This window comes from Papilio machaon, chromosome 10 (assembly GCF_912999745.1).
Source record: "Papilio machaon chromosome 10, ilPapMach1.1, whole genome shotgun sequence".
NCBI lineage: Eukaryota > Metazoa > Arthropoda > Insecta > Lepidoptera > Papilionidae > Papilio > Papilio machaon.
Genome location: NC_059995.1, coordinates 6,111,860 through 6,131,064, shown reverse-complemented (window position 1 = coordinate 6,131,064; position 19,205 = coordinate 6,111,860). Strand labels below are relative to the sequence as shown.

At 31.0% G+C, this 19,205-nt stretch overlaps 1 protein-coding gene across 1 annotated transcript; it reads right to left on the bottom strand.

Moving 5' to 3' along the window:
- Positions 1-5,002: 5,002 nt before the first annotated feature.
- Positions 5,003-19,153, bottom strand: LOC106718000 (testis-expressed protein 2). The gene is made up of 20 exons (XM_045679555.1): positions 18,963-19,153; positions 17,990-18,439; positions 17,557-17,663; positions 17,285-17,420; positions 16,695-17,206; positions 16,458-16,545; positions 16,224-16,377; positions 12,988-13,203; positions 12,217-12,287; positions 11,426-11,631; positions 10,954-11,075; positions 10,623-10,779; positions 10,295-10,393; positions 9,169-9,327; positions 8,264-8,453; positions 7,720-7,817; positions 7,337-7,458; positions 7,035-7,119; positions 6,436-6,575; positions 5,003-5,753 (listed from the first exon to the last, which is right to left on the bottom strand). The coding sequence occupies exons 1-20, from the start codon at positions 18,979-18,981 to the stop codon at positions 5,564-5,566; spliced, it is 3,321 nt and encodes a 1,106-aa protein (XP_045535511.1). The 5' UTR covers positions 18,982-19,153; the 3' UTR covers positions 5,003-5,563.
- Positions 19,154-19,205: the final 52 nt, after the last annotated feature.

The window sequence follows — 19,205 nt, the reverse complement described above, 5'->3', positions numbered from 1 at the left end:
CTAGATGTTACCTCTGTGTAAATTATGTCAAATGTACATACATTTTTACTACAATTTTACTCTGGCTTTTGACTGTATAACAAGTTATAGACTGACAAGACAATCTGAATCAGTGGGCATAAGTCAAACTAATTTATAACAGCACACTAGCGCCCACCATCAACGTTAATAAGTAACACAAGATCCTATTTATATTGTAGCTGTCATTTATTTATTTTTTTGTCATTTAAGTAGATTTTATACATATATTCAGACATAACCAACTGCTATAGTAGCGCCTCTCACCGGTTCAGATATCCTTATTTGATTATATTCTGCTTAGAATTTCAACGCACTGACTCTTGTACTATACGTATTCATATCCCTTAGACAACGACAACAATATGTATACAAGTGTCACAGTAATGTTCTTCCTAAAGAATGGCATTGAATTGTTTATAGTTTTTAGTGAAAAATGTATATAATTTCCTATATTTTACAAACTATAATTTAACTGTGATTAGAAATATATAATACAATATTTTCAGATCTTGTAATCTGATTTGAGAAACATCACACAATATCTGTATTGTATACTTGCCATATCATGTGTATAAAATATACTATATTGTATAAATTAAGAGATATATTTAATAAATCGCTCATAATTTGTTGAGCTTGTGGTCCAGAGTGCCAAAATAATTAAGATCTTGTTAACATAAAGTTGATCTCAACATTGTATATATTAAAAATAAGATCAGAATATTTTATAGCCATATTGAATAGCATTTTAGGAATATTTTTTTTCATTACTTTCTAATTAATGTAAATACAAAAATTTAATACATATATATTGCTTAGTAATGTGAATTATTGTAAATACATACAAATATGGTGCAAAATAAATATGAAACAGAAAAAAAAACCTTTTCCATTGTAGTGCTTCCAATACAACTGATATTTATGTACTTTTCATAAAAAAATAGTACTAATGTTGATGAAATATTTTTTATTATTATAGCATTTACGTGTTTGTAATGAAATCTCTATTTACTTTATCTGTGCATATATTTTATTAATATCATTAATATATTTGTACAAAATATTTTATTATAAATGTTGGTATGTGATATAGAATACAACGATTATAATTTATAACTAAAATACCTATTGTATATAGTCGTTTGAAAATTATATTTAGATGGAATTAAAAAAAAATATTGTATTTAATCGAATAGGAAGTTTGAATAAAATTGTTTCAAAATTTATTTAAGTTTTTTGTTTCAAACCCTCTTTACCATTGGTTCCCATTGCCGAAAACACTTATAAAAATATTTTCTTATCTGTTTTTTCAAAGAGATGAGTAAGAGAGATAATTTTTTTATGTGTCTAGCTCAGGGACCACCAAACTATTTTGTACAAGTGATCCAAAATGAACTGTTACCACAGACCCCTAAGGCCAAATTACCTACTTTTAAGATCAATTATTATTATTATTCATTCTGACTTAGGTGGATAGAAGTAGACAGAGTGAGAATTAGAAATGCTTTAAGTTCGATATTTGGGAATCTGTTCTAAACGATCAATTGCCCCAACGGAAAACACATGTACAAAACATGGGATTCTTCCAATAGGAAACAAAACACTCTTCTGCAGGTGTTTCACCAGTGGAAACACGTCAATATACAAGTTTAAAATTAGTATTATGAAATAAGAAAAACATATAATATAGCAATTTATTTATTGAAAAAATCACAACTGATACCACATAGAAAATCTACTCGGCACGGTTTAACTCTTAACTATATCATATCACATAAACACTTATATAATTTTATAGATTACATACAAAGACAATTTATATATATATATAAATTAATATTCTGGTACAATCTGAAAACGTCGCTTGCGACAGATAAAAGAGAAAGAACCAAAAAGTTTTCTTTAAATAAATAAAATATAAAAAAAAACAATATCACGAGCAAATAAAACGTACACATAATATATTTACAATTGAAAATTAAACACATTAAATACATTTTCGTGATTTCATATCACCGACGAACACCAGCCTTTAGGCTCTGAGTACTTGAAGGTTCTTTTACACAATAAATAGAGAGAATAAAATGTATTGAAAAGCATTATTTTACTTCGACGTTAATTACTATGCGTGCAAAATAACATGAAATGCATTTGACGTTAACTTTTCTGTACACTGTACGTTATAGGGCTACAATGTCATGTTATTGTGGACGAGTAGTAATTTACATTTCATACTTAAGTATAGTTCTTTAGATTGTTAAATGCTTTTCTGAAAAATAAATTTTATACCAAAATATTTGTTTCGAAAACAGGTACACTTAATTTGATATGTAAAGGAGTAATTTTTTTTAATATTGTAACATAATTCACTCAAGGTTCATAAACAGAAGATATATTAGTTTACAAAATAATATTTCAGTATACTAGAGCTGCGGTAATCCGGCCCCTGCTTTATCCGACATGTATATTTTCACGTTTTATAAATTGATTGATTCATAATTATGATTTTTATGGATAGTTTTTGTTTATTTTGAATATATATGTACATACATTTGTTTGTACATACATAAATATTTTATAATGTAATTATTTTTGTAAGTTTTACAACGTGGTGTTAATTTTACTTTGCACTTTAGAGTGTTAAATAATCTATGTTGGATCTATAATTTGTCGGATTACAAAGTGTTCCTTTGTAAAAAAATTCGACATGTTTGATAGTTAAAAACGATTGTCGGATAAACGCGGGTTTTCTGTATATTCCAAGGATAAAATTTCACTTTTCAATATGCATAAATTATTTCAGTCAGATATTATTTATAACTAATGGTTTGGTCAAACAACTCTTAACATGGCATAAAATCATACAAATATGCTTTTCAACAATTGGGGTGGACAGAACACTTGAATATAAGGTCAGAGACCAGTAATTTCAGTAACAGTAATATCTGTGAGTAATAATAATAAAAATTATAGCCCATCTTGTCAGCTTGTCGGACTATTAAATAAAAGTGAAAATTTGCTTTATTTCAGAATCAATTATTTATCAAAAGTTCATGGTGACTTTTAAAATGGCTAGAATTAGAAAAAAAAAAACATTTTACCAAAATTTTCCTTGTTGCCTTTCTCCTAATTTGAAGGATGAGCAAGTTACAATTCAGCCTTATAAAAATCATTTCACCTTAATCCTTTAAATATATATATTTTTTTTTTAAATAAGTAATACAACGCAAGTAAATAGAAAATGATGAAATAAGCATTTAATTCAAGTCCGTTACGATTTATTTAAATATAGTTAATTTTAAAAAGACTATGTTTGAATTGCGAAATAATTTTCAAAAATATTTAACAAGTGATTGCTAAAAATTCGCTTTTATTACGTTTATAAATAAAAATAATTCTTTACAAATATTTATGAAAAAAGTACTAGTGAACTATTTTTACTGATACTAGTAAAAAATTTAATAAACCTTTAAATTCCAACAATGAAATTCTACCTCTAGACATAGTTTAGATTTTTTTTTTAGTTTTTATACAATAAAAATGTATTTTAGTTTATAAATATTGGAATTTTTAACAGCATCTATAATGGATTTATTGTCGAAGGGTTTATTATATTAAGGAGAAGAGACGAAAGAAAGCTCTTATTTAGTGAGAACGTGGGTTTTATTTCTGATCTGCATAAATGGAAAGGTTATTGGAAATTACAGATTTTACTCACTTCCAACATAAACGCATCTGCTACCGTCAGCGCTAATATGGCGATAATGAAATAGGCACAAAATACTACGGTTTATAGCCTATCTATGTATAGAGGTGACAAAAATATATTCCCATACCTCACAATTTCTTCAGAAAAAAAAAGACAACTGTATGTGTTTGTACAAGTGATAGGGGTAGTTGAAAACATAACATATAATAGAAAATTAAGGTTAATTTGGAATAAAATAATTTAATATAAAGTAAAAAATTAAGAATATAAACGATTTTAAGTGTTCTTTTTATATATAAATACTTAAACCGAAAGAAATATAAAATTTTAAAATACATCGAGTGCAGAATTTTTATATTCTAGTACTAAAAATATTTAATTTTTCTCAGTATTATTTGAAATTTATCAAAAAATTAATCAAATCGCGGCAGTGAAATATACATTGATGACAGAATTGTGCGAATCAAACGCATATTGTAGGAATTAAATTGAACCATAGTACATATATATTAACCTTTATAAATATAAATTTACGATACCATTATTTTCAATGTTACACAAAAAAATAATTATATGTATATTGTTTCTAAATATAAATATAAAATTTTATTTAAATAATATCATATTATTATAAACTTAAACGAAACTAAAACAAAAGTAATACCTTTCATTTAAAAACCTAATCAATGTAACCTATTTTATATATAAATAAATATTTATAAATACATTCTTCGAAGTTATTTTTTATAAATGAAGGAAATAAAAACCAAATCAATATATTTGTGGAATATTTTTTTTAGATTCAAACACATATATATTTTTATTTATCGACTTTTTTAGCTAATTGTAGCGACAGTCTTTAACATATTTATACGCTCAAACTAATATAAATATTTGAACATGGTACTTATTCTAAATACAGATAAAGAAAAACTCGATTTCACAAGAAAATCGAATAAAAATATCGTTTGTGACATTTTCGAATCGATTTTTTTTTAATTTTTTAATCAAACTGAAATAAGAAAACTTACAGAAACGGTCAACTATTTTAAAATACCTTTTATCTACTATTACAATGTCTATAACTAAAATAGTAACTTGATCGTACAATTAAATGCAAACTCACTAAAAAAAAAAAATTCAGTAACTTGGAGAAATCCTTGATTAAATACAAAGGAACTTGGTAATTTTTTACAGATATTTCAATAAATTTTGCTATCGATACGTAAGAATTCGATGTAAAGATAAATAAAAAATTAAAAAATTGTGATGATAAATTAATATTAAAAAATTTGACGCCATTATTATTATGTATTGATGTGCGTCTTCATAAATAGTGGCAATGGTATAGATCCTTTTTTAAACATGACAAAAAAAATTTTTTTGTTAATCTCAAATAATTGTCGGTGGTGGCAGAATGACATGCCTTTGCCTAAACTTAGCTTTGTCTTTATCATATTATGTGTTTTTTTTTAACTTTTTGCAAAGACATAATGTATAATAATTTTATCAATATTTGACAATAATTAGGGGAATATTACCCGTAAAATCGCAATACAATATTTTGGCCCGTATACTTTGCATAATATAAGTGTCATAATGTTTTGATTTATTAATTCCATGACACATTCAATGCCATAACTATTTTCACATACTTAAGAGAACATTTTTTAATAAAATTATATCTGGTAATAAATGGTTACTATTCTCCCTACATTGTAAATATAAATTAAAAAAAAAACAAGAACAGAGTAGCCGATATTATTGCAGTATAATGAATTAACAAATCAAAATATCACATAATTATAATAATTTCGACTAACTTACATAAGTTCACTCAAAGCTGACGGGCGTGGGTGTCATGAGGTCGATCAGTATGTCCTCCATGTTGGGCAGCACTAGAACCTTCTCGAACTCTCTGGTTAACTTCTGTTCTATCCAATTGGAGATGTGAGCGAAGCGCAACGCTCGAGCACCAACAGCGGGACGCGCGCGCAACACTAGCTGCGGGTTCGTGCGGAAACTGCACAAATTAAATACAAAATTATTATTTTGCACTTATCTTTAAAGATGCAAATTGGATCATGATTTAAAGCGCCAGTTGACAACGTCAGCTAATTCTATTTTTAATATCAGTTCGATTATTTAACACTGCAACCGTCAGCGTCAAAATGGCGGAAATCAAATACGCACAAAATAAAACTGCTTATAGCCTATCCAATAGGAATATAGAGGTGATTATTTTAGATTTTAAAAAGGCATGATGCGGCCAGAATAGAACATGAGCTAAACACAATATCACTTTATAGACTCGACTAATGTATGTCATAGAAGACTAGAATAAAAATTTCATCACTATTTAGTAGATTAGGAATATTTAGAGGACAAACATACATTGATGTTTATTTATATAAATAAAAAATACATACAAATATGACCGTGCATAACTTCGTGACATATTATGACGTCATAGCTTCTAAATCGGTAGGGTCAGCAAAATAAATTTAGAAACAATGTCTATTATTAATTGAATCTCTGATTTAAAAAAATATTTACGTAAATGTTTTTTGTCGATTTTTTTTGGTATTTTTACTCATACAGGACATATCAATATTGCCTTTCTCTTGGTTTATGAAACAAGGACTAATGAGGCCAACAAACATTCTAATTGAAAGGTACTATCATTATGTATTATTATGTATTACCCTATCCATATCCTATCATGAGGTGGTGAGGGCAGGTTGAGGGCGAGGCGGCCCTCAAGGCCGTGCACCTCCAGCTGCAGCTTGATGTCTGTGTTGGAGAGGCCCTCCATCGCGCGCTTCACGTACTTGTAGTCAGTCACCTACAACACATCTTACTTAACTCACATATTAACCAGAACTCTACTATCCAAGGGACCCATAATTCTCTCGCTTTTAGAGGTTTCTATCTAACTCAATTTTCTCGCTTATAGAGGTTTCTATTTAACTCAATTTTCTCGCTTATAGAGGTTTCTATCTAACTCACTTTTCTCGCTTATAGAGGTTTCATTCTAACAGAATATTCTCGCTTATAGAGGTTTCTATCTAACTCACTTTTCTCGCTTATAGAGGTTTCATTCTAACAGAATATTCTCGCTTATAGAGGTTTCTATCTAACTCAATTTTCTCGCTTATAGAGGTTGAAACAGAGGTCACGAAACAGATTTTAACATGTATTAATACAATTGTCACACTATTAGAAACCTCAGTTATATCCACTTTCAACAATCTGTAGAAATAAATACTACGATAAAGCAATTTTAAAGCATTTTATACAGCACCTGTTGAAAATATTTATTAGTTGCAATCCTGTCGACCATTCGAAGGAATTTCTTCTTTGACGATCCACCTTCAGTCATTGTTGATCTGAAAAAAAAAAAACAATTGACTATTTAAAAGACAGTTTTTTGTCATATAGTAGAGTCGCCGCGCCAAAGACAATTATTTGTGTAGTATGAAGTGGGGGAAGGACATCTTAATCAGCTAAGATATATGAAAAACCTAGAATACCACACATGAAGACTATTGTACCTGATGTCAGTGTAACTTTTTAGTTAACACTAGTACTTGCGGTGAGACTTACGAGGATTCAGAGATGACGACGTTCTCTCCGCTGTCAACAGGCTGCACCAGCGGGCTGTCGTCATCGCTGCTCGATTCTGCGGAGTCCTCGATCTCACTGTCGTATATCGCCGGTTTGCGTTTCTACAAATTATGTACAATTTATACATTATGTTAAAATAAAAAAAAGAGATATTATAACAAATCTATCTAAAGAATTTTCCCTTTACAACACTGAAATCACAGAATTCATCAATTTAAATACTGAAATGTTTTAAAATAAATCCATAGACAATAAAATAGATTATCAGCCAGTGACATGTTGAAATATAAAACCAATTAAGATCATGAAAGACATTACATTTTTCAACTTTGTAATTAAAGGTATTGCTAAGGCATACTAACTCTTAACTGTTTCTCAGCGCCCGTGGTAGAGGGACAGTTGACATCAGTTTCTTCAACCTTTTCACTGGTCTCCATCAATTGGTCTTCAAGAGTAACATCTGTGTAATCAACAAATATATGTTGTTACACTTAACACAATTTCAAGAATCAATGATGTAAGATATCCAATCTATCCTTATTTATAAAATAACACCATCTAAATAATATGAAATATCGAAAAAAAAAACATATTTCTCGAAAGTTATAACGAAAAACCAACGACTGCGAAGTTTTGAGAAATGTACATATCGAGGTGTGAAAGGCTATTTGTTTTAAGCGACATTTTTTGCGATATTGACTTATATATATATATTCAGAATCAGAAAAATTCCCTGATTCCGAATATATATATATATATATATAAGTCGATATCGCAAAAAATGTCGTTTAAAACAAATAGTCTTTCACCCCTCGATATATAAATAGAAAATCTTATTTTTTAACAAGTCAAATGCTTAACCCTTGAGCCACCGATTACTTTAATAATGTAGTAAGAATGTCTTACTCTTCTCCTTGAGCTTCATGAGATTGATCTGTGTAAGTATAGAGATGTGTGCTCCGCCGTCGTATCGCACGTCAGCGTCCAGCCACACTCCGCGCTCGTCCCACGCGGGCGCGGACACACCGCGCACCAGCGGACACGCGCCCGACAGCGACAGCTCCGTCACCACCAGCGGACTCATGAACGACGGCAGCTGATAATACAACCATCGTGTACTGTGACCTCATCGAACTAACGACTCCGATGTAAATAGTCCTAACCCGAGATTTCACAATTTGCACTTTTTTTTAATGAATGGAGAGAAAATCTGAAAGCTCTAAGTAGGTGGCGCTAATGTCAAGAGTGGTCTGTCATCTGTTAAATATAAAAATATATACCTTTTTTTCATTTTTTGTTATAAACAATTGATGAATCTTAAAAACATTTTTTTTTTGAGAGAATTTTGACTAAAGTCGTTGCTATAACTACAGAAAACAGAGTTTATATAAACAAAAGTGTTTTTTCTATATCTGTGGTAAATTTAGTACTTGTTCCACTCTCCAAAACAGCTCAACTGATTTCGATGAAATTTGGCATAAATGTAGATCAGTCTGGAAGAAAACATAGGGCACCTGTTATGTTTTTTTTAATTTCGCGCAGACAAAGTAACAGGCGACAGCTACGATATTACTTTTAAACTATAGAATTACTTCCTTACTGTACAAAAGCCGAGCATGGAAAAACAACTAACCAATCCATTAATTTTAAATTTAAAGTTTAGGCATATTCATTATATATTCGTCATTTATCTGAGAAGAAAATTCAAAGATATGTGTGAAGTCAACTAACTGGTTGACTACGGCCTAGTCACTCCTAACTTAGATGATATTCGTTACTGCTTATCGAACTTTTTACCTTTAACTGCTTACCTTTAACGTGTTAAGCTTCCTCTGTATCCTGTTCTGTAAGCGTGCGATGGTGACGGGATCACGCATCACGTCAAACATGAGCCTCGCCAGTACCGTGTTCACCCATGTCACCTCCGCAGGCAGCGTGCGACACTCGCACTCCACCACAGAGCTCTGCGGCTGCACACGGCAAAAACACCGCTATTTACTATATCTTACTAATATTATAAACTAGCTTTTACCCGCGACTCCGTCCGCGCGGAATAAAAAATAGAAAACGGGGTAAAAATTATCCTATGTCCGTTTCCTGGTTCTAAGCTACCTGCCCACCAATTTTCAGTCAAATCGATTCAGCCGTTCTTGAGTTATAAATAGTGTAACTAACACGACTTTCTTTTATATATAGGTATATAGATGTATAGATAAATGAGAATGTTCTACATCTATACTCCTTAATCCGTTCCGGAGATACATTCAATCATCCATCCATCCATCTAACTTTCACATTTATAATATTAGTAAGAAGTTTTATGTATTACTTATTTACTACCAACAAATATAAAAATACATATCACCTTAGTCTAGAATAATAAGAAATTAACACACGTCACTACGTCTTTTTTGCAAAATATAACTAAATCTTAGTTCTACCTTCAATTAAATAAATATATTACACTATTAAAAATGTTATATTAGTGACTACTATAAGTACAGTGGAGACAATGTGAGGTAACGAACGTTGCCTTTCTTCTTCTTCTTAGGTTTGTTGCGGTCATGCGGCGAGGGCTCCAGCTGACACATCACGCCCACCTCGCTTGTGTGACGTTGTTTACTTTGGTGCGACTACACGCACACAAACCCATACAAATTATAATACGATCTTAAAGTCATATCTTAAGGATTTAGGATATCAGAAGAGTATATTTTTTTATTACATCCGACATTACCACCCGTGCGAAAAAAAGGTTAAGGAAGGGAGCTTATGAGAGATGTAATTTTTTTCGTCGTATTTATATTATGTTATATAACAAATTTAGACGCAAAAATTTAATGGCAGATGATATAAAAAATCAAATTAAAATGTCAGTTCACTAAAAGTAGCTTTTGTTAATCGTAAAAGAATAAAATAATAATCAAAATATAGTACCTGTATTATTTTAAATAGGTACGGCCAGAATGTCTTCTCGTATGACTCAGATTGCGACGGGTACGGTGGAAACACATCTGACGTCACCTCACTTTTGTTCTGTATGAAAAAAACATTTTAATGTCAACTTTTTTTTGTACTAAAACATATAATTAAAAAAGGACATTAAGGCATTAATACATATTGACATCCCTTACATTATTTTTGACAAACACAAAAGCTTTAGTAAAAGTAGATTTATGAAATTAAGGCTATAATATAATTAATCGTCAAATGGAACACCGCAAACGAACACGACTGTACATTCCTGAAAAAACTTTGTCTTTACCTTGCCAAATGCGACTGTGTCCTTTTCTGTCAGCTTGTACACAGCGAGCTCGATGCCGTCTTTAGTTTCCTGGCCCTCGCTCGTCAACTTCTCCTCTACAATAGACGATTCGTTTGACGCATTCGCTTCAGATATGGCGGCATTCAGACGACGGTACCTGTTAAAAAATATAACAAAATTATGTTTTAAATGGTTCCTGTGATCTATAGTGATTTAGTACGAACTTATCTCGACAACTAAGGCAAATTTGAGAAACGTAAAAATCAGATTTTTTAATCCTAAGATTAGTAATTTTAAACAATTTTTTCATTTTTAATAAGTACATTTTTACCATTCGTGCTTGTCGCGGCCGGTGCGAGCAAAGAGGAAGAGATGGGCGTGTTTGTCACGTGATTGCTTCACGTGTAGGCTCCACTCCCCCTCCGGGCCACCTTCTCCGGTGCCCTCCAATTCCTGATACAAAACCGTCATTTCAACAGTGGAATCCCACGGTAAGAGAAAACGGACAAAATACGTTTGACACCTACAAATATTGGAGAAGAGAGGTTTTGTTTTGTTCTGTTAATTTAGAAATGACCAACTACTATCATAAATGAGAATGTCAGCTTGCTCTAGAACGGATCAATGGATCTCGCTGATATTTGGTATAGATGCAGAATTAAGTTTTTTTTTTTAATTCGGCGAGGACGGAATCGCAGGCAAAAGCTATCTGCACATATTTATAAAAGAACATACTACAATGTTTTGCAGTCCATACTTTAATGCGTATAATTGTAGAGTGACTAAAGATTCTTGATACTTACCGCTTCATCCAAGAACTCTTTAATACGAGACAATTCGCTGTCATCGATTTCATCATCGTTGGTATCATCTTTAGTGCTGGTTGCGGATTTGGAGGCGAGGTCGGGGTCGGGCTCCGGCGTCGGTGCTTCCTCCGACTGCGGCGACTTGTCGCTCGCCACCGGCACGTCCGTGTCCGCTGACGACGACAAACTGTCTGACCGTTTATCTGTTGATATTAAATAGTTCAAAGAGTGGGGCATTTTTTTATAAGAGAAGGGGGCAAACTAGCAGTGAGAACACGAAGGTGTTGATCGACGTTCATGGACATCTACAATACCATAGGAATCGCAAATGTGTTGCCGGCCTTTGAGATGGTGATACGGTCGCTTCTTGAAAGACCCTAAGTCGTAGCGGTTTGTGTTAACATATGTGTTTTATATGTTAAGTTCTATTAACCGTCTTCTTAGGTTACTAAAATACGTGCTAGGCGCAGTAAAATAAATTTATTTAATTATTAAATAAAGACATTTTTGGTTACATAGTATTCGTTATCATTATTTTGTCCATAGTTCGTATGTAATAATAACATTTGCATAATTAAATAGCCTGACCTTTACGAATTTTTAGGTAAAATATTTACAATATAAAAAACATTTATCTTTAACAGGCGGCACTAAGATAACGAATTTAGAATGTTTACTTAAATAGAAGTTTAACTTATTCAATTAGGCCTTAGTACTAGTAAATTACTTCTACACAGTAATAAAATAGACTACGTTTTGACTAAAATAAATAAATAAATTATAGTTACCTCGATGTATTTTTCTTACAAGTCTATGTCGTAAACCTTCCTTTCCAGGTTCGCTTTCACTTTGCGAATTGCTGTGAAGAGAATAAAATATTATTTATATGCATTTATTCTCTTTGCGTTGAGTTAAAATTTTGCGTAAATAGATATGTAAAATACCTAAATTAAATAAATTTTGACATCACATTTTTTTTTATCTAGCCTAAAATGTTTCAAATGTGACAGCTTGTAAACCTTTTAGGGCAAATAAAAAGCTGATGACGATAAATGCCTGCCGATTTCAAACACTTCTTTTAGAATAAAGAAAGCACAGATACGCAAAACATCGTTAATATTTATAAATAAAAAAACAAGTTCTCTAAAAATCACAGTTCTCAAAAAATATAGTAAAATCGTTCTCTAGTTAAAAATCATAGAAATCATTTTAACATGTTTATTTAATAAGTAATCATTTCCAAAAACCAGACTAAAACTTGATGCAACGAATATTACATAATATTATTATGTATATTAAGAAAACTAGCTGTCGCTTAGAACTCCGTCCGCACGGGATAAAAAAAAATAGTCTGTGTTCTTCTAGACTATGTTCTACATCTGTGCCAAATTTCATTAAGATCCGATTAGCCGTTCCGAAATATATACGAGGAGTACTAAAAAAATTTCATTTATGTCATATTTATCGCCGCACTCAGAGTCCTTAATTAATCACTAAATCGACCCTTAGCGCTAGATTTAGTATAGAAATTTCCGTAAAACAAAAATGTTTACACCTACCTCTTTTCCCGTCTTCTCCATATAAATTTCTTCTTCTTTTCTGGGCTCGTATTGGTCTCCGTACTCTCCGTCTCATGTGCCGGTATTTGTTCTTTAGTTTTCTTTTCCGAAGACTCCGCAAGTTTCTTTTCTACCGTCGCATTTTCCTTTTCCAATACTTGAATCTTTTCCTTTTCATTGAGTATTATGCAGATGGGATATTTCTTGCTCCATTGCCTTTATGCAAAACAAGAAATTAAGGTCAAAGTGTTAACGCAAGCTACACAGCAAAATATACATAAAACATATAGTGAAAGAATTAAATTCCCTTCCCACTATACCATAAATCGAACGACATCTAACTCTTCAAAATCGATTCAGTATAATAAGTATGAATAGTTGCAATACAATTGTAATGGATGATCAAATTCCCTCGTGTTGCAGTAGCATTGATTAGGGTTCGTGGTTGATTAACAGGGCCAGATCGAATATCAATACATTCTACAGGGTGTGGTCATGTATTATCGTAGCTTACTCAATTTTGTACTATCCGTAAGATTCATTTTAATTCTACGTTTTTTTTGTATATTCGTAGTGAACTATGTGTGAGTGTTTAGGTTGAATGATCTAGTTTACTTTAATACGCAAAAGTGGATTATATTATTTTAAAAATCAGACCGAAGACCGACATAATATACGATAAGGTGAGTGAAACGGAGCGTGACGACCAAGGTCAGCTTGTGTCATTGAAGCACAAATGAAACACTACTAAGACGTCATACGAAACGAGTTAAATAAAAAAAACATATATAGTAAAATGCATTATTTAATTGCTTAAGGTTTCTTAAAATGAAATAAATAAGAATTAATATATTATGTATTTTTCCATTCAATCCATCACACAACATTAGCTAGGTTCGACGTAACTTTAATATGACGATTTATTTTTTTTATTTTTTTTAAACAACTGCAAGTACGAGTCGTTTAATGAGAAAGAAAGACTCGAAGACTGGCGACGAAAAAGACGACAAGTGACTCCTCCGTAAACTTATATTGAATTCAATTAATTGAACGAAAAACGGTCTACGGTTGAAACGTTGAAGGGAGTCAACTGTAGTTTCGATTAGTTCGTTGAATTATAGCCCTTATATATAGGTACTTTAAACAAAATATGTCATATTGTTACCTTGTTTATAATTTTACATGCACGAAGAAAATGTTTACCAGTAAACAAACCACTGGAGTAATACTTCAAAAGTAAGCACTTATAAAACTTATCTCGCTATAGATAATTTGTATAAACTATAAATAATTTGTAAATACTTCGAAATTACCGTTTTCCTGTAGCTACAATTTAATACCAGATACCAAAACCAAATACTACGTACAATTGATGTAAATAACAATGATTATTATTTATGTTTCACTTTTGTATTGCATCGTACCGGGTTTACGTTTGATTCATGTAATACAGGATGTTAGATTTAACTATAAAATAAATAAAATTATAGTGTCTGTAATATCGAAAAAAAAAACATTATTCGTACACACCATGTATTTGCGTAATTAAAATCCGATTTTAAAAATTTTTGTCTGTCTGTCCGCAAATCCGCGTTTGTTCCGTAAACTAGGAAAAATCTAGACCGATTTTAAAGGGACTTTTACTAGAAAGTAGCCGATATGAGCGGTAATATCTTAGGCTATTCATATTTTATACCCTAACGAAGTCGCGGGCGACTGCTAGTTTACAATAGAATATGACAATTTAGAAATAATTTATTTAGCACTAGCGACCCGCCCCGGCTTCGCACGGGTGCAATGCAAAATATACCTACTACAGAATAAATGCACAATTTATTTAAGGTACTTAAATGGATAAGGATTAATGCTGTATTGTTTAAAATCACTTCGTAAAAGAATAAAAATGGTTATGCTGGGTTATCCCTAAGAGATAGACATATACCATCGCGGACTTTTTTGTTGAACTTTTTAAGGTGAACAATACTGTAGTACATTATTTTGGTCTATCTCGTAGGGTTCAGCCAGCGTTTGCAATATAAGCGCAAAAAAACGTGCTTATTTACGACATCACATTAGAAAACTTTAAATTTATCAGTGTTTCTCTACTATATTATGCATTTATTATACATACAAACCTTCCTTAAGAATCACTCTATCTATTAAAAAAAACCGCGTCAAAATCCGTTGCGTAGTTTTAAAGATCTAAGCATACATACGGACATACAGCGAAAGCGACTTTGTTTTATACTATGTATTGATAATAAATTAAATGAATAGTGACAAATGACATCCATCTATCATAGTTGAGTTATATGGATTTGTCGTCAAAAACGGATACGATTTGGCACTTTGCCCAAATGTTCAACGAAATTGACAGCATGCGTAGTTATAACGTATTTAGTTACAACTACGCAGGTATGCTGTCAATATATAAAAAGCAAACAAAGAAATCGTTCAATGTCGTAGTTCGTGTACGAAGCAATTAAAAATAAACAACGCTATTCAAAACAAAAGAATTGAGCGCAAGAATACAGGTCGTTAACCTAATAATGCTATCATATCAAAAATGTTGCTATCCGATTAGAGTAACGAATTAATTGTATAGTCACTTTAATTTATTAGTATTGTCATTTTTAGTAATTAACAGGTGTATTTTTACTTCATTGATAAGACACGTTTAAAGTCGAGTTTATTTAAACACATTTTCCACCACCAAAATAACGTTGTAATGGTATATAATTAGTCAGGCTGCCATAGATTAGAGTCCTTGTATGAGGTGCGGGTATTTCCCGCGTTAAAACTGTGTAAACGGTATTTAGTTAAACTACTGCGGGAACACACGTAAAAAAATCATCAATCTCAAATTATTTTTGAAATAAAAAATTAGAGATAAAATTGTTTTTGTGTTATAGTTGTGACAGTCATGGATTGCAAAGTTTTGTTGAAAAAAAAAACTTGAATGTTGTTTGACATTTTGAACATAGAAAATGAGAAAGAGGTTGTTACCATTGAAATGACGCATAAAATCTTTTTTCAATAAAACCATAATTAAATGTTTGCAACAAGAGCGGAATGTACGAGAGTATGATCAAGATGAATAAAGGCGACTATACAATAACATATAATAAGATCATAATAAATATGTAATAGTAATATATTGCGCAATATAAAACACTGAAGAGCTTCAGGAAAAAGTTTTACCTATATCCATATAAATTAATAAATAAAAAACTTACCTTCTTCTGACGAGACCTTTTGGCAGCAAAATTATTCGAGCTCCCGTCAAATTGTAAAGTCTGTGTTGATAAAATGCAACATTCTCTATCTTTTCGTCCCATAATGCTCTTTTGGCGATTTTCGTAGTCGTATATGATAAACGTAAATTACAACCTAAAAGAACATAAAACAAAAAAAAATGAGATTGTTAAATAATAATTTGTCAGAATTGTGGAAGGAAAATGAAGACTTACCTTCCAATTTCATAAATGCAGTAGTTGTTTTATTTATATGGTATGTATACGGATCGTAATCGGGACATCTGTAATGGTTTATCCAACCCTAAAATAAAAAAAAATGTAAAATAGTATAAGAAAGATAGATTCCAATTTTGCATATGGAATGTATTCTTCTAAATTGTATTCTTACAGAATACATAGTTAAAAGAACATTTAGAATTCCCATAATACAATTTTTTGGACAGTACTTACTTCATATTTTTTCATAGGTGTATGTTCTTTGACGGCAGGTATTGTATATGCAACAGGTATATCATTGCTTTGTTTAATTTGATAAAAACTTCTCTTAGGTTCCCATTCACTAAAATAATTATCTAGCACCCATGTCTTCAAACATGTTATAAAATAAAAAACCCAAAGACCTAAGAGAAAACCGATCCAACTGTTTGAATTTGGGAACAGGATATAATTCAATAATAGGAAAATTGTTAGAAAATACATCGTGCAATTAAAGAAGTTTGTTCTTGTTCTGCTCGTGTCATTTGTATTGTTTAAACCATTTTTGCTTGGTGGAAAGTTAAAGTCCATAGGAGCGACTAGAGGTTGAGGGATGGCTGACGTGATCTCAATGGGTCTACTGTCGTGAGATTCTGAATCTAACTGTGTTACATCTCCAAACGCATCAATTGTGTCCTCTAATGCTTCCACACCTGACTCTATTTCAACGTTATCATCTTTCGGAACTTCTATGGTTTCGTTATGATCTGAAATTTTTTTTTCTCATTTTTTAATTTATTAAATGGACAAATGTGAATATTTTCAAACATTATCTTATTACTTACCTAGTATTTTATGTGTTTCTTCACTTGAATCGGTTGCATTTTTATTAGCAAGGCTTAGTTCACGCTCTGAAGCCTTTGCTGTTAAAGGTTGTGTCATTTCAGAGAGATTTTGTATGCTACTGTCAAGAGACGATACCTGTATAGATTATTAAAGTTTTTTTCAGCATAGAGTAGATAACTACTATTACAATATTGGTTTAATAAATATTTGAAGAAATTAAATCATGATTTTTTTTAAATATTCTTAGGTAATTAAAGATATATTTTATCACCTGATTATCTGTGTCTCCTACACTTTGCTGATCAGGATCTTTAATTGCTGAGTTTTCTTCAGAATCTGATGTTGAACTCTCTCGAGGCAGAGATTTCTCTTTTGTTTCTATTATTTACAAAATGGAAGAATTAAAATTTTACTCCTTAAATTTCTCGCTTTTTAAAAGTATGTCCATAGAAAAATGTGAATAATTGTAAAAAAGGTAGGTTATGACTGTCCATACATAGAAGAATGTTTGTACAAGCAGTACTTATGTTTAAGCAATTTTAATTTTTGTCTCTTAAGTCTAAAATTGTCACTAAAACACCATTCCCTAATTATGATTAATAAACAATGCCAGATACAACTTTTGGTATATTTGGGAACTAATAAGTTATAGATGTATAAAATAAATAAATCAAACAAACAATCAAATTAAACAAACAATTTACCATCCACTGATCTAGTTTTCATATCTTCAACAGCCTGAGCTATTTTGAATTTGAAATCATGGAATATCTTCCAAGTTTCATTGGCACTCTCTTTTCCTTCAGGTATAGATTCAGAAGTACTCCTTTTACCTAATCTGTTTAGATAGTCTTTTACTGGAGATGAAGAGACTTCTTTAGGAGGAACTGGACTCTTACTTTCTTCTTGAGACTTACTCTCTGCTTGTTTGGAGTCATCTTGTTTGTCATTTGTTTTTTCAGTGCGCATAGACTTGAAATATTTATCTATAATTGATGTTTTGTCCCCACGTTTGGGACTTGCACTTATAGGTTCTTTTACTGTTGGTTCACATTGTGGAGTGGGAGGGTCATCTTCACATGGTTGAAATAATTCCTCTAACTCTTCATTATTAGCATTATATCTAAATGATAATGTTGCATTGGGGGATTTCCCTGTAAATAATTATTTATTTGAATACTGTGCTATTGAAAACGAGAATGAGCTCATTACAGTGGCTCTGTTTGCTCTAGATAAAGATTATGACACATACTAACTAAAAATTGTCCAATTAGATTTGTTTTGTTAAAAATCAAAAGTAATATTTCAATGGAGGTTAACTGAGTTTTAATAATTAAAAGACTGATTGCAAAAGTGATTTAGAGTTTAACAATTTTATTGAAAAAAAAAATAACATTATATTCTTTTCAGTATATTTTTAGAATTTTACATTAATTAAATTTGTCCACAACCAGCAATTCACAATTTTACTTAAAATATAAAAATAAACAAAGATTTAGTATGTGCGCCGTTAAAATATTGTTTACTTTGTCTGTTGTCAAAGTAACAATTCAAAGAAAATTTGTCATAAAAATAATTAAAACGTATTATTGTATCAAGAATGTTTTACTCTTTAGTTGGAACAAAGAAAATAGATAAGAATTATTGTGAAATTAATTTATTACTAAATTAACATACCCGCGCCTGACACCTCCATATTTTTCAACAAAAATAGTTCCGCATAATATGATCAATAATTACAATAAATTAGGATTACATCATACAATGCATAGAACTTGATCATGAGCACTTTCTAAGTAATATTTCAAATATATTGTTAAAATATACAATGAAACCAAATGATACTTGATTCGATCAAGACGTTTGAGTTTGATTTGACGTTTAATATTTAATATGTCAGTCACAGATCGCAGTTCACAG